The following is a 25,647-nucleotide window of genomic DNA, read 5'->3' as shown; positions in this document are numbered from 1 at the left end:
TCTCTCAGCACTGTAACCGCTCAGCAGGGCCGCCCACATCTGAGCAGTTTTTCATCTATAGTTACGTTGTTTGCTGTTTTCAGGTTCTCTGCTTTTACAGTATTCTTAAAGTGCAACCTTTAGGGTTTGTTTTTCCTTTGTTTTCAAGGACGTTGAAGGAGACTGGACTGTATGGCCATCGTCATAAACTAACTGGCTCCCTGTCTGGGGGGATGAAGAGGAAGTTGTCAATAGCTATTGCTCTCCTGGGCGGATCAAGAGTGGTGATACTGGATGAACCAACCACAGGGGTGGATCCATGCTCTCGGAGGAGTATTTGGGAAATCATCTCCAAGAATAAAAAAGGTACCTTGATGAGGCAAGATGCCACCCAGTGGTAAAGGTGAAGTGTGCCACTTTGGAAAATTTTTTTTAATTCTCAAAGAATTTTTTTTGTTAATTCCCAAAAAATGCTGTTTATTTTCACCTGATATTGTGTCCTCGAATGCAGTGCAGCTTTCGCCTGTCTCTCCTCGTTATGTGTGCTTATTCTGCGCTGGCAAACCTCAGCTCTGTGTTTTCCAGGCAGAACCATTATTCTCTCAACGCATCACTTGGATGAAGCAGAAGTGCTGAGTGACCGAATTGCCTTCCTAGAGCATGGAGGGCTCAAATGCTGTGGGTCACCGTTCTATCTCAAGGAAACCTTTGGTGATGGGTACCACCTGACTCTCACCAAAAAGAAGGTTTGTGTACGGTATTTATAAGAATGCATGAAGATTTATGTAGAGTTCACCCTAAATTTTCAGACTGATATAAAGAAAAATGTTTCTTTTTATGATAAACATCTTGGGTGGGATATCTAATCAGTTGTGTGGCAGGAGGAAAAGAGACAAGTTATAGTGTCCTCCAGCAATAAAGCATGTTGCAGAAGGTTCATCTCAGTCTTCTCTCAACATCTTTGTTGTGGAATGGGTATTCCACTATAGTCTCACTAAATTTTCCAGAGGATCTTGCAGAGCCATGATGCTTTTTGATCCTCTCTTCCCTGCTGGACCATCACTCCCTTTTGGTGCCTTGTTGGTCTGGCTGCCACAGCAGATGCTGCTGGTGGCAGGGACAGAGATTTGCCTGGTTTGTGGATCCACTTTGTGCTAAGTCAGAGCTCTTGGCAGCTTGCTCAGCAATGCGACCACTTAGGACTGTCAGCGGGAACTGAGTGACAGGCCAGCAGGTTGTGTTAGATGCAGGGAGACACCAAAGAACAACGGAAAGTCTGGATGTGTGAACACCACTCCTTAGAGGTGCTACCCCAGCGTGTCACCCCCACTTTCCCTCAGAGCACAGGGAGGCTTCAGGAAACTCTGCTTTTATTATTATTTATTAAGGTAGTATTCTTAGACCCAGCACATATTCTCCTGTGCAGATACAGAGAGAAATCACCTTCTCTCCCAAACTGGTAGCAAGATAGAGAAAATTAAAAAGGACCCATGTGCAAGCCCCATTTTTAATGTAGAAGAAGGACTATGCTTGTGCTGGCAGCCCAGTGCAGATGTCATAGCAAGGCTTTATCTCTGTCTTGCTATAAACCATCCAGCATGTGCAAGGAGGTTAAATCAGCTCAATTCCATCACATCTGTGGACAGAGGGAGCCCAGCCCTGAACATGCAAGTCTGGATGGACCCCAGCAGTGCAAAGCATGGCTCCCCAAAGGACCCAGAACTCGGCTCTAGCAGCAGGGAGCCTGAGAAAATCTGTACCACAGCTTGGCATTGAACTTCCCATGTCTCCTTTGAGGGCCATAACCCAGTTTTATTTCTTTGATGTTTAAATAGGAGTGTTCCGTGGCTGGACTGAGAGATGATCTACGTGGTTTTGCTGTGAGACAGGATTTCAGTTGAATTCTGCAATTGCAAACTCAATCTCAGAGCCCTCTTGGTGACCACAATGTGTTTCTCATTTTCAGAACATGATAGAGGAGTGTGATACAGCAGCAGTGACTTCCCTGATCCAGTCACACCTCCCTGAGGCTTATCTCAAGGAGGATATTGGTGGAGAACTTGTGTATGTGCTTCCACCTTTCAAGTCGACAGTCTCTGGGGCCTACCAGGCACTTCTCAGAGCTCTTGATACCAGTCTGAATGATCTTCACCTTGGTTGCTATGGGATTTCAAACACAACTGTGGAAGAGGTAAGAGCTCAGAATCCATTCAGTTTAATGAAATGTGGAGATTAAAGAAAGACTAGTCCAAAGAACTCCATTTACTGAAATGGTAATCAGAATCCACTCCCCTACACACTCTGCAGCTCTCTAGTCTTCCTTTTTGTTTTCTTGCTCCATAGGTGTTTCTCAATCTGACAAAAGAGCTAGGAAACGGCCAGCAAGAAGATACTGAATTGCCCCAACAGCTGCCTGGATCCAGTGGCCAAATGGGCAGTGATGCGATGTCTGTGAGCACAGATACCTTCACGGAAAGAGATGGTACTAATTTACCTCCAGGTTTTATTCCAGATTTAACCAAGATGCAAACAGTGATAATTGTACTGATTAGGGCTCCATTGTCCTCTTTCTTTGCTGCAAACCAAGCAACACCCCACCTGGAATCATGAAACAATAACTCCATGAAGTACAGTGCTCAACAGTTGTTTAGATGCACTGGTTTGAGTAGTCTGAGTCATGGGATAAATTACAGAGGGTTCTGTTTGTATCCACCTTCCTTCAAATTGATTCAGGTTTTAATCTAATCAAATACAGTGTGTGGGTGAAAAAACAGATGTATACCTCTGCAATTAACTGCTGTAATTGATGTAGAGGACTAATTCCTTACAATTAACTCTATTTGAGAAAAACTTTATGGAATCCCCTTCATCTGCTGCAGAGACAGCAGAGCTCAGAGCTGGGTCTGCTTTCATGCATTTTGCTTTGTCAACAGCTCAAAGGGCCAGACAGCAGGGTGAGATCAGGTTCAGATGAGTGTCAGGCTTTACTGGTGTCTCTGAGGGCTGCAGAAGGAAGCATTGCCTAAAAATGAGTAAATAGCTGGTTGCATCTCCTCTCTTACAGAGTAGAAACATATTTTTGCCTATGAATATATCATTTATAGATAGAGAAACAGCCAAGGGACAGCGCAGAGGTATTTTCAGGCTCACTTCTCAGAGCTGACCTGCACTTTAAATGTGCAGCAACATAAACAGTAATTCAGATCTGTAGAGAAGTGTTTTATGTCTCCCCTAATGAGAGCACTGAAGATGATTTGCTTCGTGTTGTATTGCATAGATGAATATTTCATAAAGACGAATGTGTTGCACAGGGTTTGGCTTTGTTTTTAGTATGCCACAACCTTGTCCATGCAAATGATCGATTAGTTTATGTGCCTTGTTTGCTTGTTTCAGAATGAATTCTGTTATTGATTTGTGTCTGAGGACCTGCTTTCTAAATGATGAGAATTTTCAGTTTGCTAATATAAAAGAATAATATGTTTCCCTGGCAAGCTACAGCTGGGTAGGTAGGAGGTAGATGACTTGTTGCATCTGGAAGTCTGTTTTCGTCTTGCAAGATGTCAGAATGCATAAGCAACACACACTTATTAGAAATCGTGCAGAAAATCAGTATTACTTGGGCACGTGACTCCGAAGCCAAAACCTGAGTTCTCTCCTAGGTCTGATACTGTTTCATGCTTGCATGTGTTCTAGCCTTGTAGTTTTTATTTTCCATCTGTAAAGGAGAGTAGGAGGCTAAACTTAGCTATACAGGGGTCCTGTAATCTTCAGTTGCCTATATTTTACGTGTTCTGATCCTTGACAAAATGCATTTTTCTTCTGTACCCAGATCAGCTCCTGATCAGATCCAAAAGCCTGAAGGGTTTGCCCTTGCTGCTCAAGAAGACCTCAGCTCTGTTCATTAAGAGGTTCCACCACACCCGCCGGGATGTCAGAGGCTTCATTGCTCAGGTCATCCTCCCAGTCCTCTTTGTGACAGCTGCCATGGGGCTTGGGACGCTGAGAACTAAAGAGACTGAATATCCAGAACTGATTCTTTCCCCTTCCTTGTATGGCACAGCTGACCAGGCAGATTTCTTTGGGTAAGTGGTGTTCCTTTTAGACCCTGCACCTATTGGACCTATAGGACCAAACCTATTGGTTTATAAAGAGCCAGTTCTACAATCAGGCTTATTTTTAAGCAGATTACTGCTTTTAATCATGCAGATAACCATGTAATGATAAAATTTTCTTCCTAGTGAGTCTCTTGGGAATGTGACTTTGCTCGACCCAGCAAGCTGAGGGCTCTAGAAAGAAAACCTCTCAGTTGGAATGACCTATGAAACATGTTAGAAATACTGTTTGCTTTTGGAGACCTCTGGCCCTGTAACAGCCTTTTTTTCCCCAAATGATTTCTTTAAAAAATAAGAAATCATTCCCTTTAATTAGAAATGTGAGCATCCACATCAGTTGACTCCAAAATTAGTCTGGAATCCAAGTCTGTCCTGTGAACTGTCTGTATCACCCTCCTCTCTGCCAATAAAGGACAGTTCCTTTAGGAACAATGTCAATACTCTCCTGCCCAGATCTTGCTTGCCCAGGGCACACAGTCATTTGAAGGGCTTGCGATTTTCAGTGTCATTAAAACTTTGCCACTGAATGATTTCATTGTGTTAAAAAAAAAAAAAAAAAAAAAAAAAGATAAAACTCATCATTTTATGGTGTCAAAATCTGTTGTTCTCTAGTAGTTCTCAGCTTTAAGTCACAACTATAAAACTTAGCTCAGACATCGTTACAGATCATACATGTCCACTTTAAGGTATTTTTTCCCAGCAATGTTTCTGTAAGATTATATGGGAGAAGGAGCCAGACACACTTGTCTCTGAATTTTTTATTCCTGATGTTCTCTATCTTTCCTTATGGGTGATTGCTAGAGAGCTGGATCAGAAGGGAGAAGTACCTTTCTGAATGACCTACAACACATCCTACATATTCCTGAAAATTGCAGTAGATTACTGACCCTAAGAACAGAATTTTGATTGTCCAAAAGTGCATCAAAATCTTACTTAGCTCTGGAGGCAGCCAAGTGCTGGAGTAGGTGTGCAGCTCTAAGCAGAGAGTCCTCCTAAACCTGTGCGACTGCCCTAATGTGTTGCATGTACTTAAATTGCTTGCAGCATCTGTACCTAACATAATAATTTATTTAGCCTCATAAATAAATCCTGTTTCATTCAGGCACAGTTTTCCTCTGGTAGCAGAAGTATTTTGACCATTTCTCTCTCTCTCTCTCTCTCTCTCTCTCTCTCTCTCACTCTTTTTTTCTCTCCTTTTGTTATATCTTAGGAATTTTAATGAAACCACAGATGCTTTAGTTGCTTCAATGCTTTCTTTCCCTGGAACAGATAACACATGCATGAATGAAAGCGACTCGTAAGTAGTTCTCGATCTTCTGTTTAAATTCCTGATCTGCGAGAGGGACTGCCCTAACATTAATAGCCATCAGACCTTATTAACAATCTTTAGTCACCTACAGATTTTTTTCGTATGTTAGCGAGGGTCTACATGGGTCCCTGTGTAGCTTGCAGTGAAGGTTCATATTTACCAGCATAAGACTAAGCATCTTTGAACACAGCAAACTACACTGTGTTTTAGGGCAGAGGTAGGGAGTTCCCCAATCTCAGCGCTTTGAAACCACTGAGTTCACTTGCCTGCAGAAGTATTCAACATTCAAGTGGACTCCTTGGAGTAGAGGAGCAGCTTTGGTGGTGATAGGATGCCAGGACCAGAGCAGGCTGTTCTCTTATGCAGCCCTTCCCTTGCTAATGATCCCATGTATAGCGCTGAACCCACCCAGAAAGCTTTCAGAATAGCTGTTTGTATCTAAAAGCTCTGCCATAAGGGTTGGCTTGACTGGAGGTCTGCAGATTTTCAAGAAATTGGTACTAAACTCTGGGCAGGCCTGCACTTAAGGATTTCTGCTGACTAGGCACAACTTCTACACCATTACAGGACTTGCCAATTACTGCAGTAAGAGTAGCTACTAATTTTAAACTGTAAGATAATTTTGGCCTTTGCCTGCTGACTCTCTGTGCTCTCTCCTGTGGGAGTCGAGCAGTGTCTTGGTTCTTGCTGATCAACTGAACAAATCCAGGCACAGAGAGCAGTAGTGAGAGCTGTGTGTATGGAGCCACTGAACTCAGTTGCAGGAAGGGCATTTTCTGGAGCAGCTAGGGTTGACAAAAAGCTCTGCTCTTCTGCTTAAGCTATGCACTGCTGTCATTAAGCGTGACAGCCTTTAGTGTCATTTGCACCCGTGAACATGGAGAACCTCAGAGGAAAATGTGCTCACTTTCAGGCAGTGTTTAACGGAGGACATGCTTGGCCAGTGGATTACCAACGGAGATGAGAGCGGCAAGTATTCTGCCTGCAACTGTACAGATGGCATCCAGGTAACCTTGAGTAATCTTGGAAGAGACTGAATGAACATGGGGCACTAGGAGGCCTTGCGGGATCTGTGAGGCATGATACTAAGGGCATCTCTGATGTTCAGATTTGTCTCTTTTATGGCTTTGTTGTTTTTGTACCCTGGCTAACCATGGACTGCATCAGTTTGGGAGAAGGAAGGAAACATCATCCTCTGAAGATTCACATGTTAATATATCTGTCTGTCTAGCTCCTCTTGGTGGGAGAAGGTTTAATAGTGTTTTTGACTGTTGTGTGATTGTCCCATTTGGCAGAGGTGAGCATGTATTCACAAGGAAGATTGCATTTTATTTATATTTTGCTCTTCAGAATTTAACTTTATGCAACAAGTAGTTCCATCTGTCTTTGCTCAGTATTATAAATAGTGATGATTAATAGTAACAATTAGCATTGCAGTGGTACATACAGAACCAGATATGGACCCTGCTAGGCTTAGTGTCTTTATATATGCTTAAGGAAGAGAGAGATTCTGCCCCAAGAGCTTTCCAGTTTAGTGTGTTGAGCTGGGAGTCCAGCTGACCTCCCTTTCATGCTGTTCACCAGTCTTCAACTTTTTCCAGCAGGAAATAAGACCCAGGGCACAGTGTGATACTGTTTGTAAGGTAAAGTGTGCACTTAGTTGAACATTCCTAGCTATTCCTTAAAATGCAGCTATTACGCAATTTTTTGGACACAGTCTTAATCTCACATCATTAGAAGTATGGCATCGTTTTTCCTGTAAGTCAGGCTACTGTGTGAAACTGATTCTCACCTCCAGAAGGCACAGGCAGGTGTTCCTCAGCATGAGAGAAGCTAATTTGTCTATTCTGATGCAAAGTTATGAACAGATACATGATGAGGAGGCTAAGGTTTTTGTTATGTATGAGCTAAAAGCAGCAGCCAGCATGCTGGCTGATAGGATATTTCAACCTTACAAAGCAGTTGATGCAAGTTTGACCCTCGGTGTGTTAAATTACATATTCGGGACAAGCCCAAGGTTTCTTTGCAGCTCTAGACTATATTTCCAGTGACTGACAATACAGCAAAAGCATCTAGGGTGGCTGCTGATGAATGGAAGTTGAGAGTTTGAAGTTGCTGCTCTAGGAGCTGTTTTGCCCTCTCTGTCTATGCAGTTGCTCTGAGGCTCTGCTAAAGAGGACAGACCTGCATTCAGCAAAAATCTTCCTTCCAAGCACCTTTCAGAGTCTCACTGTTGCCAGTAGAACTGTCGATTCAAGCCAAGGTATCCGCGTAAGCACCTTGCTAAGTGTGTCCACATCAACAAACAAGGATGTGTGCAGGGTGTCTCAGCACCCTCAGTTGCAGATCACTACTTTCTGTAGGAATCAGGCCCAGGACCAGAATATAGTCATGACCTGTCCTCATCTTTTTCCTAAAACCTCGAGTTTTAACTAAAACGACAACACAGACCATCTTTTTCATTTGTTTCCTCTCAGACTTGCCCACCAATGAACTATTCTGCCCCTCACCGAAGAACCTTCTCCACACGGATGCTTTATAACCTCACAGGGCACAATGTGGAGACCTACATCCTGGCAACTACCAAAGATTTCCTGCAAAAACGGTACAGTGCCAGTCTCCAGCCCCTCTCCTAGGAATTGTTTTGGGGGCAGCAGCTACCTATACATGTAATTCCATTAGATGGTATACCAGTTAGCCAGCTGTTTTGTATTGGCATCTTACGGATGGTTAGAAGCAGAAAGGGGGTGAGGGTGAATATTGGGAGTGTTATCCCCCCTGCTCCTCTTTCTCCCCCAGATTGTGGCAGCAGATTGTGCAGGATAGGGAATAGAAGGGCCTCGTTGCTCTTGGTTTCTGTGAATCTGATGAAAGAAGGTAAAATGTATTGCAATGATAGAGTTACAGGGCAAGGTTCTTGCAAGTGCTGTGCTTCATCATAGCAGAGATAGCCTAGGGATAGCTTGTCAGTCACACGATAGGCGGATGGCTGGATCTGCAGACAAGCCTTTGTCTGGCTGTGAAATATTAAAAAAGAGGAAGATCTGACGCAGCTTGTCCTGAAGTAAACCCTAGAGAGAGGGTAATTTTCATCAAAGTTTGATTCTCTGAAGAGTCTCAGTGTATGCTTCACTTCAACAAGTGCCTCCATTCCAACAAAGCCAGAAGTTGAGTGTTTTCTTATGCCACGGGACACCAGAAAAATAGAGCTATCAGAGTGTCCCGGTGCTGCAGCAGAGTGCCTGGGGCAAAAAATCCTGCCGTTATGGTAGTCAAGGGATGTGTTCGTCTGTCCGCTGGTCTCAGTTAAGCTGCTCATCTGGGAAAATGAACTCATTCCAGTGTGGTACCCAGCCAGATTAGGAGCCTTATGTGGCTCCAAAGGGCCTTTCAGATAGAGGCTGCCAGCCAGAGTTTGTGACAGAGCTGCCAAGTTTGTTTCCCTTTCTTTTTCCCCACAAAAGGGCTCCTGCAGTATGTGGCCTAACAGCACATACTGCAACAAGCCCTTCTGTACTGTCTCTTTTAAGTCACCTGGGATTAATAGGGGTGACAGTGCCATGCACTGCATGAATGCTGCAGCAAAGGCCATGCTAAGTGACACAAACCAAGGCTCCAGTGTGTCCAGATGAGAGTAATAACATATTTACCTTTGGTTTTCACTCAGATATGGTGGCTGGAGCTTCGGGCTGCCTCTGACTCCAGATCTCCAGTTTGATATCAGGCCTGTGCCCCCCAACAGGACATTGACTAAGGTAACTAAACTTCCTGCTCCTAAAAGCAGGGGAAATGTGGGACTAAGGAGGGAGTGCTGTGAATGCAGGGATATTTCAGGAGATAAAAATGAATCCCTCTGAAGGCTGCAACTTGGTATGGAGGAGATGACTTGCATGTCATTTCCTTTCCTCTCCCCATTCTTCTTTATTGGCCTGCCTTCTCTTCCTAGCAGGAAACAATTTTTCTGCTCTTATAATTTTATTGTATAGAGGTGAGAAGATAAGTTAGTGGCATCTCTTTCTCCTGAGAGAGCGTATATGTATTAACTAGAGCTGGCTTGTACATTCTGATTTACTGGTTTCTCTGTTTCTGCTCACTGAAAATGTTGTAACACATCAGTGTTAAAAGCAACAAGGCTGAAATCTGAAGTAGCAGGGAAATGCAAGAGAGTTGACAAGATGTAGATATCTCTTGGCAAAACCTAACTACCATGGGAGTGCTCCTGCTAGAGCAGTGCTGTTTCCAGAGGTGCTTCCAGTGAAAGGGAGTCACAGGGCTTATTGCTTTTTAAACACTCAGAGCTCATGTGCCCAGTTGGCAGATGTTTTTCCCGCTTCCCATCTTGCAGCCTCATCCTGCATTTGAACATTATTTGTGTTTGCTTATTGCTTGTCAGATTTGGTACCTGGAAAGCTGGATAGTGTGGGAAGTGGGCAAACTTCCAGCCTTCTTTTCCTCTAGCAGTGCTTGCTCTACTAGGACTGGGAGAATAAAACCACTGAGGACTTGGAGTAGACAAAGACAGTGCTATGGGTAGTGTTTAAGCCTCTAACCTTAATAGCCTAAACCCTGTTATGTCCTTGGGGAGATAACTTACACCTTTGACTCAGAGCCTGTGCATTGTGCCCAAAGTAGATGATGGTGAATTCCCACAAAGTGCATGTCCTGTGCTGTGTTTTTATATATACATAAGAACATATATATTATCCCTAACAATTTCTCTCACTATTTGTTTTGATTTCTCAATTGTGTACAGGTATGGTACAACCCAGAAGGCTATCACAGCCTTCCAGCCTACTTGAACAGCTTGAACAACTTCCTTCTTCGAGCTAACCTGCCAAAAAATGAGACTTCCAGATATGGTAGGTGCCTCCTTTGCATGAACAGGTATTTTCTCCCCTTTGCAGGGAATATCCTGGTTCTGTTAAATTCCGTGACAACACTTATCTCAACTTCAGTGAGGCCATTTTATTTCCAAATACATGGATGCCTTTAAAAGCATGAATTGAAAAACATGAATAAATTGCATTACTCGAAGACTCACTGAAGTTGAACAAGGAAGCCCTTAGCTCCTATGTAAAACATTTCCTTTATCCCACAGTTGGTGACAATTCCTATTTGTCTTGCTGCCTTTCGCCGTTATAGTGGAATAACTGGCTTTTAAGAGATGCCCATTATTTATGCACAGAAAAACTACCTTAGGTCATCTCCAGGAGAGGTTTATATTAGTTAATTTTCATATTTCACCCTTCTGCAGAGAGCAGCTCAGGAGATGTGTGTGCATGTGTTTGTGAATGCGAATGAGGGAATTCATGTGAGATTAAGTGAGAAACAATTTTTAGCTCTATTTTTCCTCTGACACATGACATACACAGTGTTACTGGCCCATGTGGGGTTATCAGTTCTCAAAGCTTCTCCTCACTAATGTGATGCAGCAACCCAAATTCCCCCTGATAAACCAGAGTTGCCCTAATGTACTGGTTGCTGTTTAGCCTACGTTAAAGATGAAGTGTGGACACAAATATTTGTATGTATGTATATGCCCCTAGCAATGAAAGGGGTGCAGGGAGAGGAAGAATTACTTAGGCATTTTGAGAGACTTATTCAGAGATTGGTGGGGTGTGATGAGACTAGTGATTATGGGCAAAAATGCTTTGCTGGTAGATTTTCTTTGACAAATGCTGGCCTTTGATCCATGTCCTGATCGTACTTAGTCCCTTTCAGCTCAGCTGGGCTGCAGCTGCAGGTGCAAGTGAAGTAGGTGCCACTATCTTTTTTGTTATGAGCTCTTTGCTCATGAGGCCTTTCCCCAGTGATGAATATGAATTTAGATATGATAGAAAAGGCATCTGGTCTGAAGCTTTGCATGTCATGCCATGAATTAAAGACACGGCAGAGTGCTGATTACAGAATCAAAACAAGATGCCTCTCTTCCAACCTCCACATACTGATGCTGTGAAACTCCCAAGAAGCTCAGCTCACAACAAGCAAAACCAGCACTGAAACCAGCACCTCCGCCCCACTGCTGTCCCGAAATACCCACGGGCTCGGGCACTTGGGATTTGCAGCATGTCCTTGAGGTCAGAACAGCCGAGCAATTTGGTCTGCCCTGGAAGAGCATATTGCAAAGCTGCAGCCTCTGCCCCCGTGGGGAGAGAGGAGACCCGAGCGGAGCGCTGCAGCCGCACAAACATCCCAGAGCAGCTGAATTATTAAGCAGGGAAGTTTGCCCTGTCTCTGTATTCCCAGCACATGCTGCAGTGAGAGCAAACACAAGAAGTTTGTGTGAACAGTTGGAAAGTTTTCCTGGGGATAGTCTGCTACCAGCGAAATAACAATGTTCCGTGAAAAAGAATAGCCCCATTTTTTATTCCATCTGTCCTGCTGCTTCTGTGGTTTTGGAAAAAAATAAAGAATAGTAGTAAATGACCAGACAGATAATTCTCCACTTCTCACTAATGATCCCATCCATAGAATGAGGAAAATAAAATGAATGGATGAGGATAGCTCCCCCAGGGTAGTGTAAATCCACTTTGAAATATAATTGAACAGACGTTCTGTGTGGTATGTTCCTGGCAGCTAGGTCTATTTGTTGTTATGACAAATAAATGACAGTTTAAGAACCATTGAAATGGCCAGATAAAAGGATGTTGTCATTTCAGCAGTTTAAAAGAGGTGCCAGTCCTGCTTTAGACGTTTGACTTAGACTGCATATATTTTTAAAAAATATATAAAGAGCTTTTTACCCTGTCACTAAGCAAATCGTAATAGCTTTTGACTTATGTATATTGTGCTTTTTCTTCTCTCAATCCTGACCAACAAAAAAGAGAAAGCATTGAAATGGAAATTTTGACTTCTAGCCTAAGCTTCAGTAAAGAAAAATGGCTTTATAGTGAAGCATTAACAGATTAGGCAGACTTTTTCTCTCTCCCTTCTAGAGAAGGGAAGCATTTCCTGGCTGTTGCACATCTTTATCGGCAGCCTGAGTTTTTAATTCCATTTTGCTCACTGACAACAAGGTTGAGATTTTAGCCCTCAAAGAAGAATTTTATGTGAAATCTTTCTTTTCAAATGTATACGCTCAGTTTGGCATTTGATCAACGAAAACCTGCAGTCTCCTCCTCTCTAGCCATATGTCAGAGTGCTAGTTCTTAGGGAAAGGAGCACGGAATAGTTCTTCTGCCTCGTATTAACTACTGAAAGTCAAGCACCTGTCTGTAAGGAGCTTAAATTTCAGAGGTGGTGTGTTCTGTGTTTTTACAAATCTTTTTGATTTAATAGCAAGTAGAGGTCCTCCAGCCCACTCTGAGGACTAAGGCATTTTGAGTGCCTAAGTGTGGATTTAGAACCTCAGTTTTGGGCACATAAACATCTGAGAGTGAAACCTTTTATAGGTGTCAGAGTTTAGAGACTAGGCTGTAATTGCACAAGGCTTCTCTGGAGCTTGGGGGTGTCCCAGCAGAGCCCCACAAGGTTCCTCCTCTTGTTTTCGTTTTTTCCTCTAATGAATGAGAGAATGAATGAGTTGCATTAAATGTTGTTTTTGGTTTCTTTAATAGGTATTTTCTTATCAGCTCATCCATATCCTGGAGGACAGAGTCAAGAACAAGTAATGTAAGATTCATTTGACTGTTGCTTGAATTATTTGACTGCAACAGAAGCAAACTTGCTTCTTCAAACTTGCTCCTTGCAAACGATAAGCAGCCTCAATTACTGTATAACTTCCTTTAAATGATGAAACTGGCCTGTTTCCTCCCTTTATTCTCACTACCCACAAGTAACATCCCTCATATCACCAAGATTCCTGTTAGGCTTACTTCACAAAATCCCATATTCCTCTGGAGGTCGCAGCCAGAGCATCACACGTTGTACTTGGGTGTAACAATAATAATTACATATTTTTTTTCTCTTGACTTTTCTCATCAATATTCTGGTGCTGTGTTATAACTCACTGTTGCCAGTGCTTTTAGGTTAGGCAAAATATCTATTGCTATCAGGTCCCTATGTTCAATAAGAAATATTGGCACAGAATTGGGACCTCCTTGCTTCTGAGCTCCCAGCAGTGCCTCTGCAGTGAGAGAACTCCACCACCTTGACTCCCCATGTACTTCTTTCTCCCCTGTTTCTCCCCAGGCTGAACAGCTTGCTTGATATCATCGTTTCAATGTCTGTTCTGGTCGGCTACTCTATCACAACAGCCAGTTTTGTGCTATATGTGGTGAAAGAGCATCAAACCAAGGCCAAACAACTGCAGCATATTTCAGGCATCGGAATGACAAGTTATTGGCTCACTAACTTCGTTTACGATCTGGTAAATAATTCACATTCTTAATTGCATGAAGAAGAGAATTCAGTAGCAGGATGGGGAAAAGTTCTTTCAAGCCGCTTGCCTAAACTTATTGATATTATCACTGTCAAGAGTGTTATGTAGTAATTGTTCTCAAAGGCGCTGAACGCTATTAAATGGGAACCAAAAGACTGGATTTTGCCGAGCAAAGGCATTTCTCTTCTCTCTTGAGTGTATGCAAAACACTCGGTGCATTTCTATGAAAGCAACAGAGAAGAGGCCAGAGCTTGATTTGAATTTTAGTATGCAAGCACCATGCTGCTTTTCTCTTAGCTTGCAGGGCTAGATTAGCTGTTATGCAGGCTTTCTGCATCTGGGTAAGGATTTGGGGCTTGAGGCTATAGCCATTTTGGATCACTGGGAATGCAGGGTGCTCCATTGGCAGGCAGCTCCCAGCTGACAGTCCTCCATTGGGCAAAAAACCCTTGGCTGGATTGAATGCTCACTTTCCATTTTTATACTGCAGAGGTTTCCAAGCCAAGGAAAATTACTAATGCAGCTATATGTCTTCTAGGACCCGAGCAAGTTCCCTGCTACAATGCTGCACTGTGCTGCACAGATTTACCACCTTGTTCCTATAGATAGTTGAGCTGCCTAGCACTGTGCTGCATTATGAGGTGTGGGCATGCCCTTCTCCTCCCTGAAGTTTCAGTTCCCTCATGATAAAGAGGGTTAATAGCATTGCTGGAAAGTGTCCCTGGGCTCTGAGGATAAATATGCATGGTGTCTGTAGGCTCAAGTGCTTTGTGTCTTATGAATTACTTTCAGTACACAGTGTCAAACCTGAGCTTAGCTTGAGCTGCGCATGCAGCTTCTCTTTCTGCTTGTGAGCTTTGCCATTGCCCACTACACTCTACTGGTGATCAACCCTACTTAGCTTACAGATCGCCACTGGTGCCATTTTACTAGTGTCTAAGATCCCAACAACATTTGTCAATTTTTGAACATACGAAGCCTTCAAGGGCATTTAGGTGGCCAGGCCCTGTTTCATCCCATAAGGACTAAAAAAATCCTTTGGAAATGTGAGCTTTGGCTCTTTCTGCACAGCCTCCAGCACAGCTTAGCCTTCTAGGAGTTAAAGTAACACCAATGAATGTAACAAGGCAGCCCTAACGAAAGATCACTTGCCACCAAATATCCTGAACAGCCTCTCTTTAGGAGCTGGCATGGTTGGGCAAAAGCATGAGCAACCCCTGGTTTGCACAAGGGGCTTGAAAAGGGCAGCACAGCTGCAGACCAGCTTGGCAAAGCAGCCCCAAGAAACTGTGCAGAAGCCCAAGGATGCAGGAAGACTTTTTCTGCTTCCTTCTTCAGGGCCCTCGCTCTAGCACTGCGTGTTTGTAAATCTGCCTGTGGAAGAATCCCCAGAGTCCTTGCCACAATCAGCATTCAGCGGGCTGAAACTAATCCAGCGCTCTCGGCAACTTGATATTTCTCCATGAATCCCTGCCAGTAAATTCTGTTAAATCCCAAAGCTGGGGAAAAGAGGAACCTCTTGAGGTAGAGACTTGGTAGGTCCCTGGCTTGACACAATATAATAAAGAGCAGATTTACAGGGCACAATGAAGTCACCTGACCCCAAGGCTAACAGGGAAACCCAAAGGGGTATTTTTCATTCACACCTTTTTTCTTTTCTTTTTTTTTTCTTTAAAGGCACTTTCTGCCCACAGAATGTTGAAGCTGAATGTTGCAGCTTCCTAAATGTTGAAACTTAGCCTATTCAAAAAGGCTTTAGGGGAATTCATGTTCCAGTCTTTCCGAAACTTGTAGAAGCCTGGGACCTCACCTGCATTTGTTTTCCCTTAGAAAACACAAACAGCACTTGTGGGACCAAAGTCAGAACTGGCATTCCTGCTTCTGTATAATTCTAGAAAAATGCTTAAGAATACTCGTTCTAATAACATGTTTTAATATAATTTTGCAGGTACTCTTTATGGTCCCTATTGGACTCTCAATAGGAGTTATTTCAGCCTTTCAGATACCAGCTTTCTGCAACAATAATAACTTACTGGCTGTATTTCTTCTGCTGTTACTGTTTGGGTAAGTGAGGAGCTTAGTTTTTATTTAAATATCGTTGCACAGAGTGAGAGATTGTGCCTTGCAGGCTGCTCTGATTTGGGATCCTAAGGAGAAATACAGGGGCTTGGTTTCATCTGCCCATCAAGGAGCAGTGAGCTAAACTGCTGTTGTCATCCCTGTTCTATTCACAGCAAACTCTAAGTGATGGTATGAAATATTCAAGGCACAGTGACAGCCCAGGCTGTAAACACTTTCTTAATGAACTATTGCAAAGTTTGGAATATAGAAGCATTTTAACATCGGGACAACGCGAGGGGGAGCAGGAAAATTTAGATAAAACAGGAAAATTTAGGTTTCTCATACTTCCGGTCTGTCTTTGTCTGGTCTACATGGTAAAATACATATTATAACTTCTTTCAAATTCTGATGGAATTTTTCCACTAGAAGACATTTTTCTTCCCATGATTATAGTATGAATTTCCCTTCTGTAATATGAAAATCTAGTAACATTCTTTTACATAGTGCCTGAGGTGTGAGTTCCTGAGCTGAGGTCTTGAGTTGCTGGTTTTTGACGACTCATTGAGCTACTGTAGCATTCTCTGCACTGTTGGTGATTTGCAGATACGCAACATTTTCATGGATGTACCTGCTGGCTGGGTTCTTCAAAGAAACAGGAATGGCCTTCATCGTTTATGTCTGTGTCAACTTGTTTTTTGGCATCAATACCATCATTACCCACTCAGTTGTGTTCCTGCTCTCCCAAGAAAAGGCCACAGACCAGGTAGGTCTCTGATGATGCTGCAGTTCATCAGCTGATGCTTTTGGAGTTACCAGTAACTGGGTAAAACAAGTTGTGTTGTTGAGTGTGTAGGTTTGAATAGGATCCTTAGCAGTTGGCTGGTTTCAGGTGTTTTGAGACAGGGCAAGCAGAGGAAGCACATTGAAGGGTTTAGAGGGTTTCCTATAGGTAGGATGCAGGACAAATAAGTCCTCCTTGTTTGTGTAAATCTATTGTTGTAGAGAAGAAAGATATAATGTTGTTGTGAGATAAGTTTATATATAAAAAAAAAGATAAACTTGCTTGATACAAAGTTGATGGGGACTTAACCATTGTTCAGCCCTTGCAGTACAAATTGTGGAAAGTGACAACTAGATTTCATTGCCCTGAGTCTAAAGTGTGCTGTGCTAAGCACAGCAACAGTTGTCTGTCATCTAGACATGTAATGCAATCATCTTCTCCCTGCAAGGATGAAAAATGACTCAGAGACATTGATGTTTCCTTCAAGTCAAGCTTTGTCTTAAATAGTGATTTCCCTGGGAATCAGTGGGTTGAAATGTGTGTATTATATATATATTTAAAAAAAAAAAAGTAATTACCTGATAAAACAATAGCTGGGTCAGAATTTGCTTTCCAACTTGATGGTGCCCATTTCACAAACCCTGGATTTGAGGGATGTACAGTTCTGATCTTCTATCCTTTTGTGCCCCAGAGAGTCTCCCCATCCTAAGCTATTGCCTTCCCACTTTGCTGTGCACGCTAATCCTTGCTGCTTTAGTTAGCAATGTACCAAATCTCCGCATAGAAAGCTCCTAACTGCTGGTGTGCATACTTGGCTGTTTTGCCATGAGTTCAACTGGAAAAGCACCTCCATGTCTATTAGAGAGAAACCCTCTGTTTCTGGAGATGGGTGCCCAAGGAGAACTGGTAAGACTTGGGCTGCAGAGGAGCAGGACTGGGGAGCAGCCGGAGCACCTCCTGAGAACCTCTGCATTGGGCTGGTGCTGCGGCTGCCATGCAGCTCAGCAGGGAATATTCAGCCCCATTCCTACACAGGTTTTTGGCTGCTGCATGGGATAAGGCAGCTAAAGCAGCAACGAGGGACTGTACCAAGAACAGGGTGTTATTTGCTCTGAGTGATCTGCTCGGAGCTCCAGAGCTGCCTGCTGACTTTTCTGACCTTGTACCTGTGAAACAACCTGCTTCTGGAGCTCTTTACTCTCGATTCATCTTTGCTCTGAGACACTAGCAAATCCCAATGTAATTGTTACACTTCAGCCCCACAGTGAAATCCCTGAATTTATTCTGTGAATAAAAACTGCAGTGATTGTGTTGCTCTCTTTCAGGGCTTGCGTGACCTCGCAGAAAACTTGAGGCACGCATTCCTTCTGTTCCCACAATTTTGCTTTGGCTATGGCTTGATTGAGCTGTCACAGGATCAGGCCCTGCTGGGCTTCTTGAAAGCCTATGGAGTAGACTACCCCGACAAAACCTTTGAGCTGGACAAGACCACATCCAAGCTTCTCGCCATGTTTATCCAGGGCACTTTGTTCTTTGCTATCCGTCTCATCGTTCATGATGGGATGATGCAGAAAGTCTGGAGCAACGTATTAGAGTGAGTAGCACCTGGACTCTCACAATGAAGGGGGACTGAGCCAGTGCTCAGTGGGTTAATTCTGGGCTCCCACCCCATTGTTGTGAGTAATGAAGCCCACACGTTTCCAAGACACTTTGCAAAACAGAGTAAGTTTTCTCTGGCAGCAGTCCCAGTATCCGCCACTAATTAGACGTTAACTAACAGAGATACAGGTTACTGGAGCCCCTTGGTAGTCCCTGCTGGCTTGAAACGCCTGCTTTCAGGGCTCTGGGTTCTCTGGGTTGATAGGTTGTTGGAAAGAGGTGTCGGTCCCTAAAGCCTTTTGTGTTTGCATCTGCCCCCACCTTCTGCACCTTGGATTCCACAGGGAGGAGGGTGTGTTCCCACACTGCCACAAGGCAGGACCTCTGTGTGATCCCTATATTTGCTGAACAGCAGAGAAAGCTTGGGCGGAAAGTGAACATGGGGTTTTATAATTTCCTAAGTGGAGCAAGTAGCCCGAGAGGATTGAAACTTGCTGCATCTCCATGTGTACTTGCACGCCCTGGCCTCTCACAGGAAGGCTCCTACGTATGCCAAACACGTGGGGCTGCTCCTGGCTGCACCTGCTGGAAGACTAAGGGCCCCTCTGTCCTTCCTGTAGATTCCTGTTTGACAGTGTGCACGGCAAGGCGTCGCTTTTGCCACCCATGGCTGAAGAAGATGAGGATGTCCGGGGAGAGAGGCTCCGAGTGGAGTCTGGCAAAGCTGATTTTGATGTGGTACAGCTCCAGAATCTCACAAAGATCTACCACCTCCCTCACAAACGCATTGTGGCTGTGAAAAACATCAGTCTGGGAATTCCTGCTGGAGAGGTAAGTGGGGGTGAAAGCGGCAGCACCGCTCAGTCCAGGGAGGGAAACTGGGACAGATCTGGAGTCCTGCTGCATTCTTCTCCCTCAGTCATTGCCTCATCCCTGGTACAACTCCAGTGGTTTGTTTTGCACTGAACTCTTCCTTCTCTCTTCCCTTGCTTTGCACTTACTGTTTATTTATTGATTCTCTGTGTTATGTTGCTGACCAAAGGCTGGTGGTTTGGTGGATTTGGGACACCGAATGATGGTCTGAATATCCTCCAAAGAGAGTGGGTGGGACTGTGGTGAAGGTTTGCTTAGAGCAACACGTGTCTGTGCGGGGCTTGTACAGCACCTAACCCAGTAGGTGTATGGCAGGTCCCTGTCAGAGCTGCTGCTGTACCGTAAATGAAGACAGCAGCGTTTGTCCAGTCGCTAAACCATGCATGAAGCAGAGTGAGCAAGGCTTATCTCTTTGTATTTCTCCATCAGGGTAAGTCATCTAGTCACTTCAGCTGGACAGACACTTCCATGAACCAGGAATTAAAACTGACTTCAAAGAAGCAGTGTCCTTTGGTCATATCAGTTTGATTACTTGTGAAAATACCAGCCCATGAGAAAAGACAAGACAGGAGCACAGAGGGCACCTCTGAGATGTAGAGAAAAGCTCTGAGAGTCTGGAAACCAGATGCTATTTCAGGCTTTGCAGCTGGCTTGTGGGGAAGCTTGAAAGTCATCCTTGGTACCAGAGTTTTTTGCATTGCCTGGATTCCCTTTTGATGCTGCACCTATGAAAGGCCTGAGGGTGCTGGGCAGCAGACTCGCATGGAGAATGAGGCCATTGATTTTCTCGCAGATTTTTCAGAGCCGTAACTTGCACTGAGGCTTCCAATTCCTTGCAGAAGTCAGAGCTGCTGGTTGAATGTTGCACCTCATACCCCATCTGTGGGGCATGCCCTGGCCCTGCAGCACACACTGCGCTGAGATACTGTCCCTGCACAGACCTTGAAATGGGAGAGAGCCTCAGATCGAGGCTGCACTGAGCCCAGCACACAGTTTTTAGTTTATCTAGTCCCTATAAATGGTATCAAAATAATAGTAGCTACTAGCACAATGGTGATTGCTTATGCAACACAGAGCGGCATATCTCCAGCCCTAGCAATAAAACATGGATTTTAGTATGAGAAACTAAATTGCACTACAGGGAGCAAGTTCTTAATCTTATTAATGTAGTGCATTAGTGAGATTATTTGATGAAAATCTTGTGTCACATTAAGATTTTACCAATGACAGTACAAATCTCACTCCCCTCACTCCTGTGAATAGCTCTGTTCCTGTCAATGGGAGGCTTTGCACAAATTAGGTGATGGGGATTTGGCCTGTCAGATCAGCTCACTAGGAGAATGCACTTCACAGGAAAAGGAACGACTCTAATAGAGACACGTCCTTGATTCTTCATCATATTAAACAAACGGTCCTAATATAAGCTACAGTATATTGCACCATAAAAAACCTCCATTATAATGTTTGTGTGCTCTGAGAACCTTTCTCTTGTGTAATTCATCTTACTCAAGGGCCCAGAGAAAAGAAATGACAAGTTGCACTGAACTCGGAGTGATATTTCTGCTTTATAGATACCTCATGGTTGTGTTTTTGTGATTCTTTCCTGCAATCTAGTGCTTTGGCCTGCTTGGTGTGAATGGTGCTGGAAAAACAACCATCTTCAAGATGCTGACAGGTGACATTGGAGCTTCCAGCGGAAGGTTGCGGGTCCAGGACAATTCTGGGTATGAAGGATGTGATTTCTGGGGAAGGCACATGATTAAATCAGCCTAGAGAACAGTTTATAGGAACTGGCAAAGGCAAAGAAAAAGACATATTAATGTCTGGAACAATATATAACATTCAAAAATGAAGTAAAAAAGAACAAGGCAGGGAATCCATCTCTGAGTTACTTCCCTGGGGGTTGTATTTTGCTAGTGCATCTCTGCTGTTCTCTTTGGTATTTTTCCAATTTGTTCTATCGCAAATGGGGCCCGAATCAGATCCTTAGCTGAGCACAGTCATACTTCTGAGCTAGTATCTGGAGTAAGAGCGCTCTGGGATGGAGTAAGCTTTGTGGTAGCTGTGCAATCTAAAGTACTGGAAGTAACTGGAGAGTTCAGTACCAGACAGCGTGGCTAAAGCCCATGCAAACACAGTGATTCTGTGGCAGAACGGAGGGCCTGAAGGCTGAAGGTCTGCACATTCAAAACATTTTATTTCAAGAGTTGGGGAAAGCAAGTAGGAAGAAAAAGAAGAGGCCTCTCTTTCTCCTGGCACCTTTTTCACGGAAGGCATTGGCATTTCAGCGTACCTAAAATGACTTCCTTCCCTACAGGTCCTTGAACGACATTGGTGAGGCACACTGGTCTCTCTTTGGCTACTGTCCCCAAGAAGATGCCTTGGATGAGCTGCTGACAGTGGAAGAGCACATGTATTACTATGCTAGGCTTCATGGCATTCCCGAGAGAGACATCAAAGGAGTGAGTAAAACTGGGGTTTAATTCAAGGCACGTTTCAGTCATGGGGAGCTTTTGCCTTGAATTAATAAGTCCTTTAAGAAACAATAAAGGTTAATGGTGTCAAAATTTGAAATCCTGGCTTGGGACTGTCTTGCTCAGCAACCAGATGGCTGTTGTGTGAAACAGATCTGCATTGCACTGGAGTCAGGTATGGCACACAGTGAGTTTGATATTGCTTAATGATCTGACATTAAAAGCAGATTCACAGAAACCATGGAAAAACTTCAGAGGAAGCAGGATTGCAGGTGCTGCATTTACAGGTGTTTGCTGAGGCAGCTCATAAACAATGAGGTAGAACAAGGGGTTGTAAAAAGATTCGTAATAGGTGTCCACCTGCTGATTTATTCATGACCACTATTTTGAAATCAGTACTTCTTTCTCCCCAGATTGTACTCCAGCTTCTCCACAGGCTCAATCTGATGGCCTACAAAGACAGAGTCACCTCTATGTGCAGTTATGGCACCAACAGAAAACTCTCAACTGCTCTGGCTCTCATCGGGAATCCATCAATTCTGTTGCTGGTAAGAAACTGGGGCCTTGCTGGGTGAAAGATGAGCCTTTCTCTGGGCTCACTTTGATAGTCTAGTGAAACCTACTCTGACACAGCCCACAGGGCACTCTCCAAACACTTGCACGTAACATGGCAACACATGCATCAGCAGAAAGCAGGGATTCCAGCACACACCAAAACTTGCTCTTTGCCCCAGCAGAGTCATGAATCTGCTACCTGTTCTGTTAATATTTTCCCGGGGTCAAAAAGAGATCCTGTATTTGCTATTTGAATTTCCCATTCCTGGCTGTTTCTTGATCTTAATAAATTAAGAGCTCGTGACTGCCTTGTACAGATTCTGCAGGAGAGTGGCATCAAAGACTGCAATCCTGTAAGAAGGTGAAAGAGCAGCTTCCCTCAATTAGAATGTAAAACCACCTTCTAGATTTGGCTTTCTTTCCTTTTCTAATTCTCCAGTTTTTCTTGTGAGGTATGTCATGTTTAAAATACCCCTTTTTGGAGCATTTTTCACTTGCTAAGTTTTGGACAGATAAAGTGGTCTGTTAGCAGGTTTCCCACTGTTATATTTGATCCCTAACAGACATAGATTTGTCCCAACTTGCATCGAGTCTGGCACTTCTGTCCTCAGTTCTAACCACATACACCAGCCTTTTAGCTGCTTTTGCTGCTTACGAAGTCCCCATGAAATGGAAGGTGGTGCAAATTCCCTAGTACCGGCTACTGCCAGCACCCAAACTGTTTTATTTCTGCCTCATATAGTGTGTTATACTCAACAATAACAATTTAGCACTCAGAAATTGGCTAACACTTTTATTAGCAATGCATAAAGCAGGAGACAACGGACCATCTTTTCATCTCTAGCGTATTGTCTTGCTTGCAGAGAGGCAGAGTGCAGGTGCATGTGGGGACCAAGTGCCAGTTGATAGCTTTTCATTTGAGATTGTGCCTAGAATGTTTATGGAATTTAAAACAACATGATATAAAATGCACAGTAGAGTTGATCTTAGATGGCATTACCAAAAATGCTTAAAGGAGCCCAACTGAAGCTGGGAACCTGGTGACCCAGAGTCGCCACTGTAGAGGAATGGAGCAGCTCCAAAGGGCAGTGTGGGTGGAGGTCTGGGACAATCTGACTTGCTTCTGCATGAAGAGAGCCTGGGATCAAACTTGTAATGTGAGTAAGAAGTTTTTTTCCATAATTTGTGCTGATGGAAGCTGATTTATGGGCCACTGCAAGCAAATCTAACATTGATTTGCTTCGGGGCTAACATGTGCGCCCCGAACACACACAAACATTAGGAAGATCAGACTTTGTGTGAAGTCCTGTCTTTCCCTGTAGGATGAACCAAGTTCTGGAATGGATCCAAATGCAAAGCGCCACCTCTGGAAAATCATCAGTGAGGAAGTGCAGAACAAATGCTCAGTCATACTCACATCCCACAGGTTGGTTTGACTTTGTTTCTGCAACAACTTTGGGATTTTGTTGTGGCCGAGTGGGGGAACTCGGCACTATTAAAGTGCCTCTATAGACCCACAGCACCTTAACACTTTATGGGAAACTAGGAATGTTCTGATTGCCATATATATTTTTTATATAACTTTGCAATGACTTACTGGAGTTTCCTGGTCGTTTTTTCAGCATGGAGGAATGTGAAGCCCTCTGTACCAGGCTGGCTATTATGGTGAATGGAAGTTTTCAGTGCATTGGCTCCCTGCAGCATATCAAGAGCAGGTCAGTAAAATGCACCAATTTCACTGTTACTGAACAGCATACGGAGTTACTGACATAGCTTTGAGGGCTCAGTTCATGAGACCCTTGTTAATAAGGGGCACGACAGTAAAGCCTTGTTTTATTTCATTTTTCCTACTGCACCCTTGAAATTCTGTGTTAATAATGTGTTTTCTGCTCACATACAGGCTGCTTTCCAACTTTGAGATGTGTTCCCCAAAGTAATCTGCCCACCGTTTTAAATGGAAAATACATGGTGGGGTTAAAGCTTCAATTTTGCTAGTTTACCACAACAGCTTAGTTCCTTATTAAGATTCACCTCAGATTAACATACCTAACATCATTCACGGTGCCTGGGCTACATTCATCCAGAGAGAGGCAGTGCAGCCCTAAAAGATTTTTTTTCTGTTTTTCTTTCCTATTGTGGTTAATATTTTGGTTTTCCTTTTCCCTCCTAGGTTTGGAAGAGGATTCACTGTGAAGATGCACTTAAATAGCAACACAGTTAGCACAGAGATGCTGACACAATTTATGAAGTCACACTTCCCAAATACATGCCTGAAGGTAAATGGCCAGTGGGATCAGGGGACGCCTTCTCGGTCTCCTCACATTAGCCAAGAGCATCTTGTAAGATACACACCTTGTAACAAATCTTACACACAGATCTGTGCTCTCAAAGTGTAAGGGATTCATGTACACACTTGTCAGTCCCATCAGCAGCACTGCCTGAGGGTTGGAGCATCCAAGTTCCTTGGTGGCATAAATAATCTCAGCCAAGTGAACTTCTGCTCCTGTGACCAGTTCCACAGAAGCCCTGGGCTGCATGGATATTCAGTTTATACTCAGTGGGAATTGTGTTGGTCAAGTTATTCTAATAACAGAACTGGTGTAAAACATGAGTAACTGAGTCATGAATCTCACCCATTGGCTCAGTTAATCAAAACACCAGACTGGGAGTTGGAAATGCTGTGGCTTCCTTAAAGCTTCAGGCTTTGGAGGTTATTTATCCTTCCACAGTTAAGAAAAGCACAAAAAGATGCAATGGGGAGACATTAGGCAACCCTGGACAACAATTTCTTCTGCCTTTAGGAGCCATAAGGAGAGAAACATCCCTCTTTCTGTTCATTCTGCCATGTTCTGGCTCCTCTTTCCTTTCATATTCAGCCAAATGGGCATCAGATCTATTGATCTCCATAGTTGGCAGTCCCTTGACTTTCCCCTCATCCCTGTTCTTACAGGATCGGCATTTCAACATGGTGGAGTATCATGTACCAGTCTCTGCAGGAGGGGTAGCAAACATATTTGATCTTCTGGAAAGCAACAAAGCAGCTTTCAAAATTAGGCACTTCTCAGTGAGTCAAACAACATTAGAGGAGGTAAGGAATTTAGGCTGTGTGGCCATCCGTTTAAAACTGTGAACAGGGGAGCAGACTGATGGTTACCATAATAGACCGCTGCACATAATACACTGCATTTTGAAAGGGATTTCCATCCAGAATCCTCCTGGGGGCATTTTATCAGCACTACTGTCTCCAGATGCCTGTGCTGCTGCTAAGAAAATGCACATAGAAAGCTGCCTGTAGTGTAAAGGATCTGTTCTTCCTTTCGGCACATTTGTGCAATACTGTTGATTTCAGCAATTTTCTGAAGGACAGGATCCTGGATCATCCTTGAGCCCAGTGCTAGGCTTCCTGACAGTTGATTTTGGCCACTGATCCTGGAAATTTTCTTTATTATTATTTTTTTCTCTCTTTTTTTGTGCTATATTTGGATTGCAAGTTCATTTAACATTACTTCAAACTCAGCTTTGTGGGCACGTTACATTTTTTCTTGGAAAAGCATTCCCACTGGCATCAAGATATTCTAGGAAAC

The 25,647-nt window shown here is 43.6% G+C and overlaps 1 protein-coding gene across 1 annotated transcript in view; it reads left to right on the top strand.

Annotated features, from left to right (window-relative positions):
* The window catches only part of ABCA12 (ATP binding cassette subfamily A member 12), a 58,184-nt gene that overhangs the window by 31,080 nt on the left and 1,457 nt on the right, over positions 1-25,647 (top strand). The window contains exons 27-49 of the mRNA XM_026048015.1: positions 149-345; positions 565-725; positions 1,946-2,170; positions 2,323-2,461; positions 3,809-4,061; positions 5,302-5,388; positions 6,314-6,407; positions 7,878-8,005; positions 9,068-9,155; positions 10,154-10,259; positions 12,957-13,011; positions 13,531-13,708; positions 15,669-15,784; positions 16,385-16,544; positions 17,888-18,156; positions 18,782-18,992; positions 20,649-20,758; positions 21,352-21,496; positions 21,922-22,056; positions 23,386-23,489; positions 23,686-23,778; positions 24,234-24,339; positions 25,014-25,151. Of these exons, the coding sequence (XP_025903800.1) occupies positions 149-345; positions 565-725; positions 1,946-2,170; positions 2,323-2,461; positions 3,809-4,061; positions 5,302-5,388; positions 6,314-6,407; positions 7,878-8,005; positions 9,068-9,155; positions 10,154-10,259; positions 12,957-13,011; positions 13,531-13,708; positions 15,669-15,784; positions 16,385-16,544; positions 17,888-18,156; positions 18,782-18,992; positions 20,649-20,758; positions 21,352-21,496; positions 21,922-22,056; positions 23,386-23,489; positions 23,686-23,778; positions 24,234-24,339; positions 25,014-25,151 (3,298 nt within the window). The remainder of the gene's footprint in view (positions 1-148; positions 346-564; positions 726-1,945; positions 2,171-2,322; positions 2,462-3,808; positions 4,062-5,301; positions 5,389-6,313; positions 6,408-7,877; positions 8,006-9,067; positions 9,156-10,153; positions 10,260-12,956; positions 13,012-13,530; positions 13,709-15,668; positions 15,785-16,384; positions 16,545-17,887; positions 18,157-18,781; positions 18,993-20,648; positions 20,759-21,351; positions 21,497-21,921; positions 22,057-23,385; positions 23,490-23,685; positions 23,779-24,233; positions 24,340-25,013; positions 25,152-25,647) is intronic.

This window comes from Nothoprocta perdicaria, unplaced genomic scaffold (assembly GCF_003342845.1).
Source record: "Nothoprocta perdicaria isolate Ctin4 unplaced genomic scaffold, notPer1 scaffold_11, whole genome shotgun sequence".
Classification (NCBI taxonomy): Eukaryota; Metazoa; Chordata; class Aves; order Tinamiformes; family Tinamidae; genus Nothoprocta; species Nothoprocta perdicaria.
This window is presented reverse-complemented; position numbering and strand designations above follow the sequence as displayed.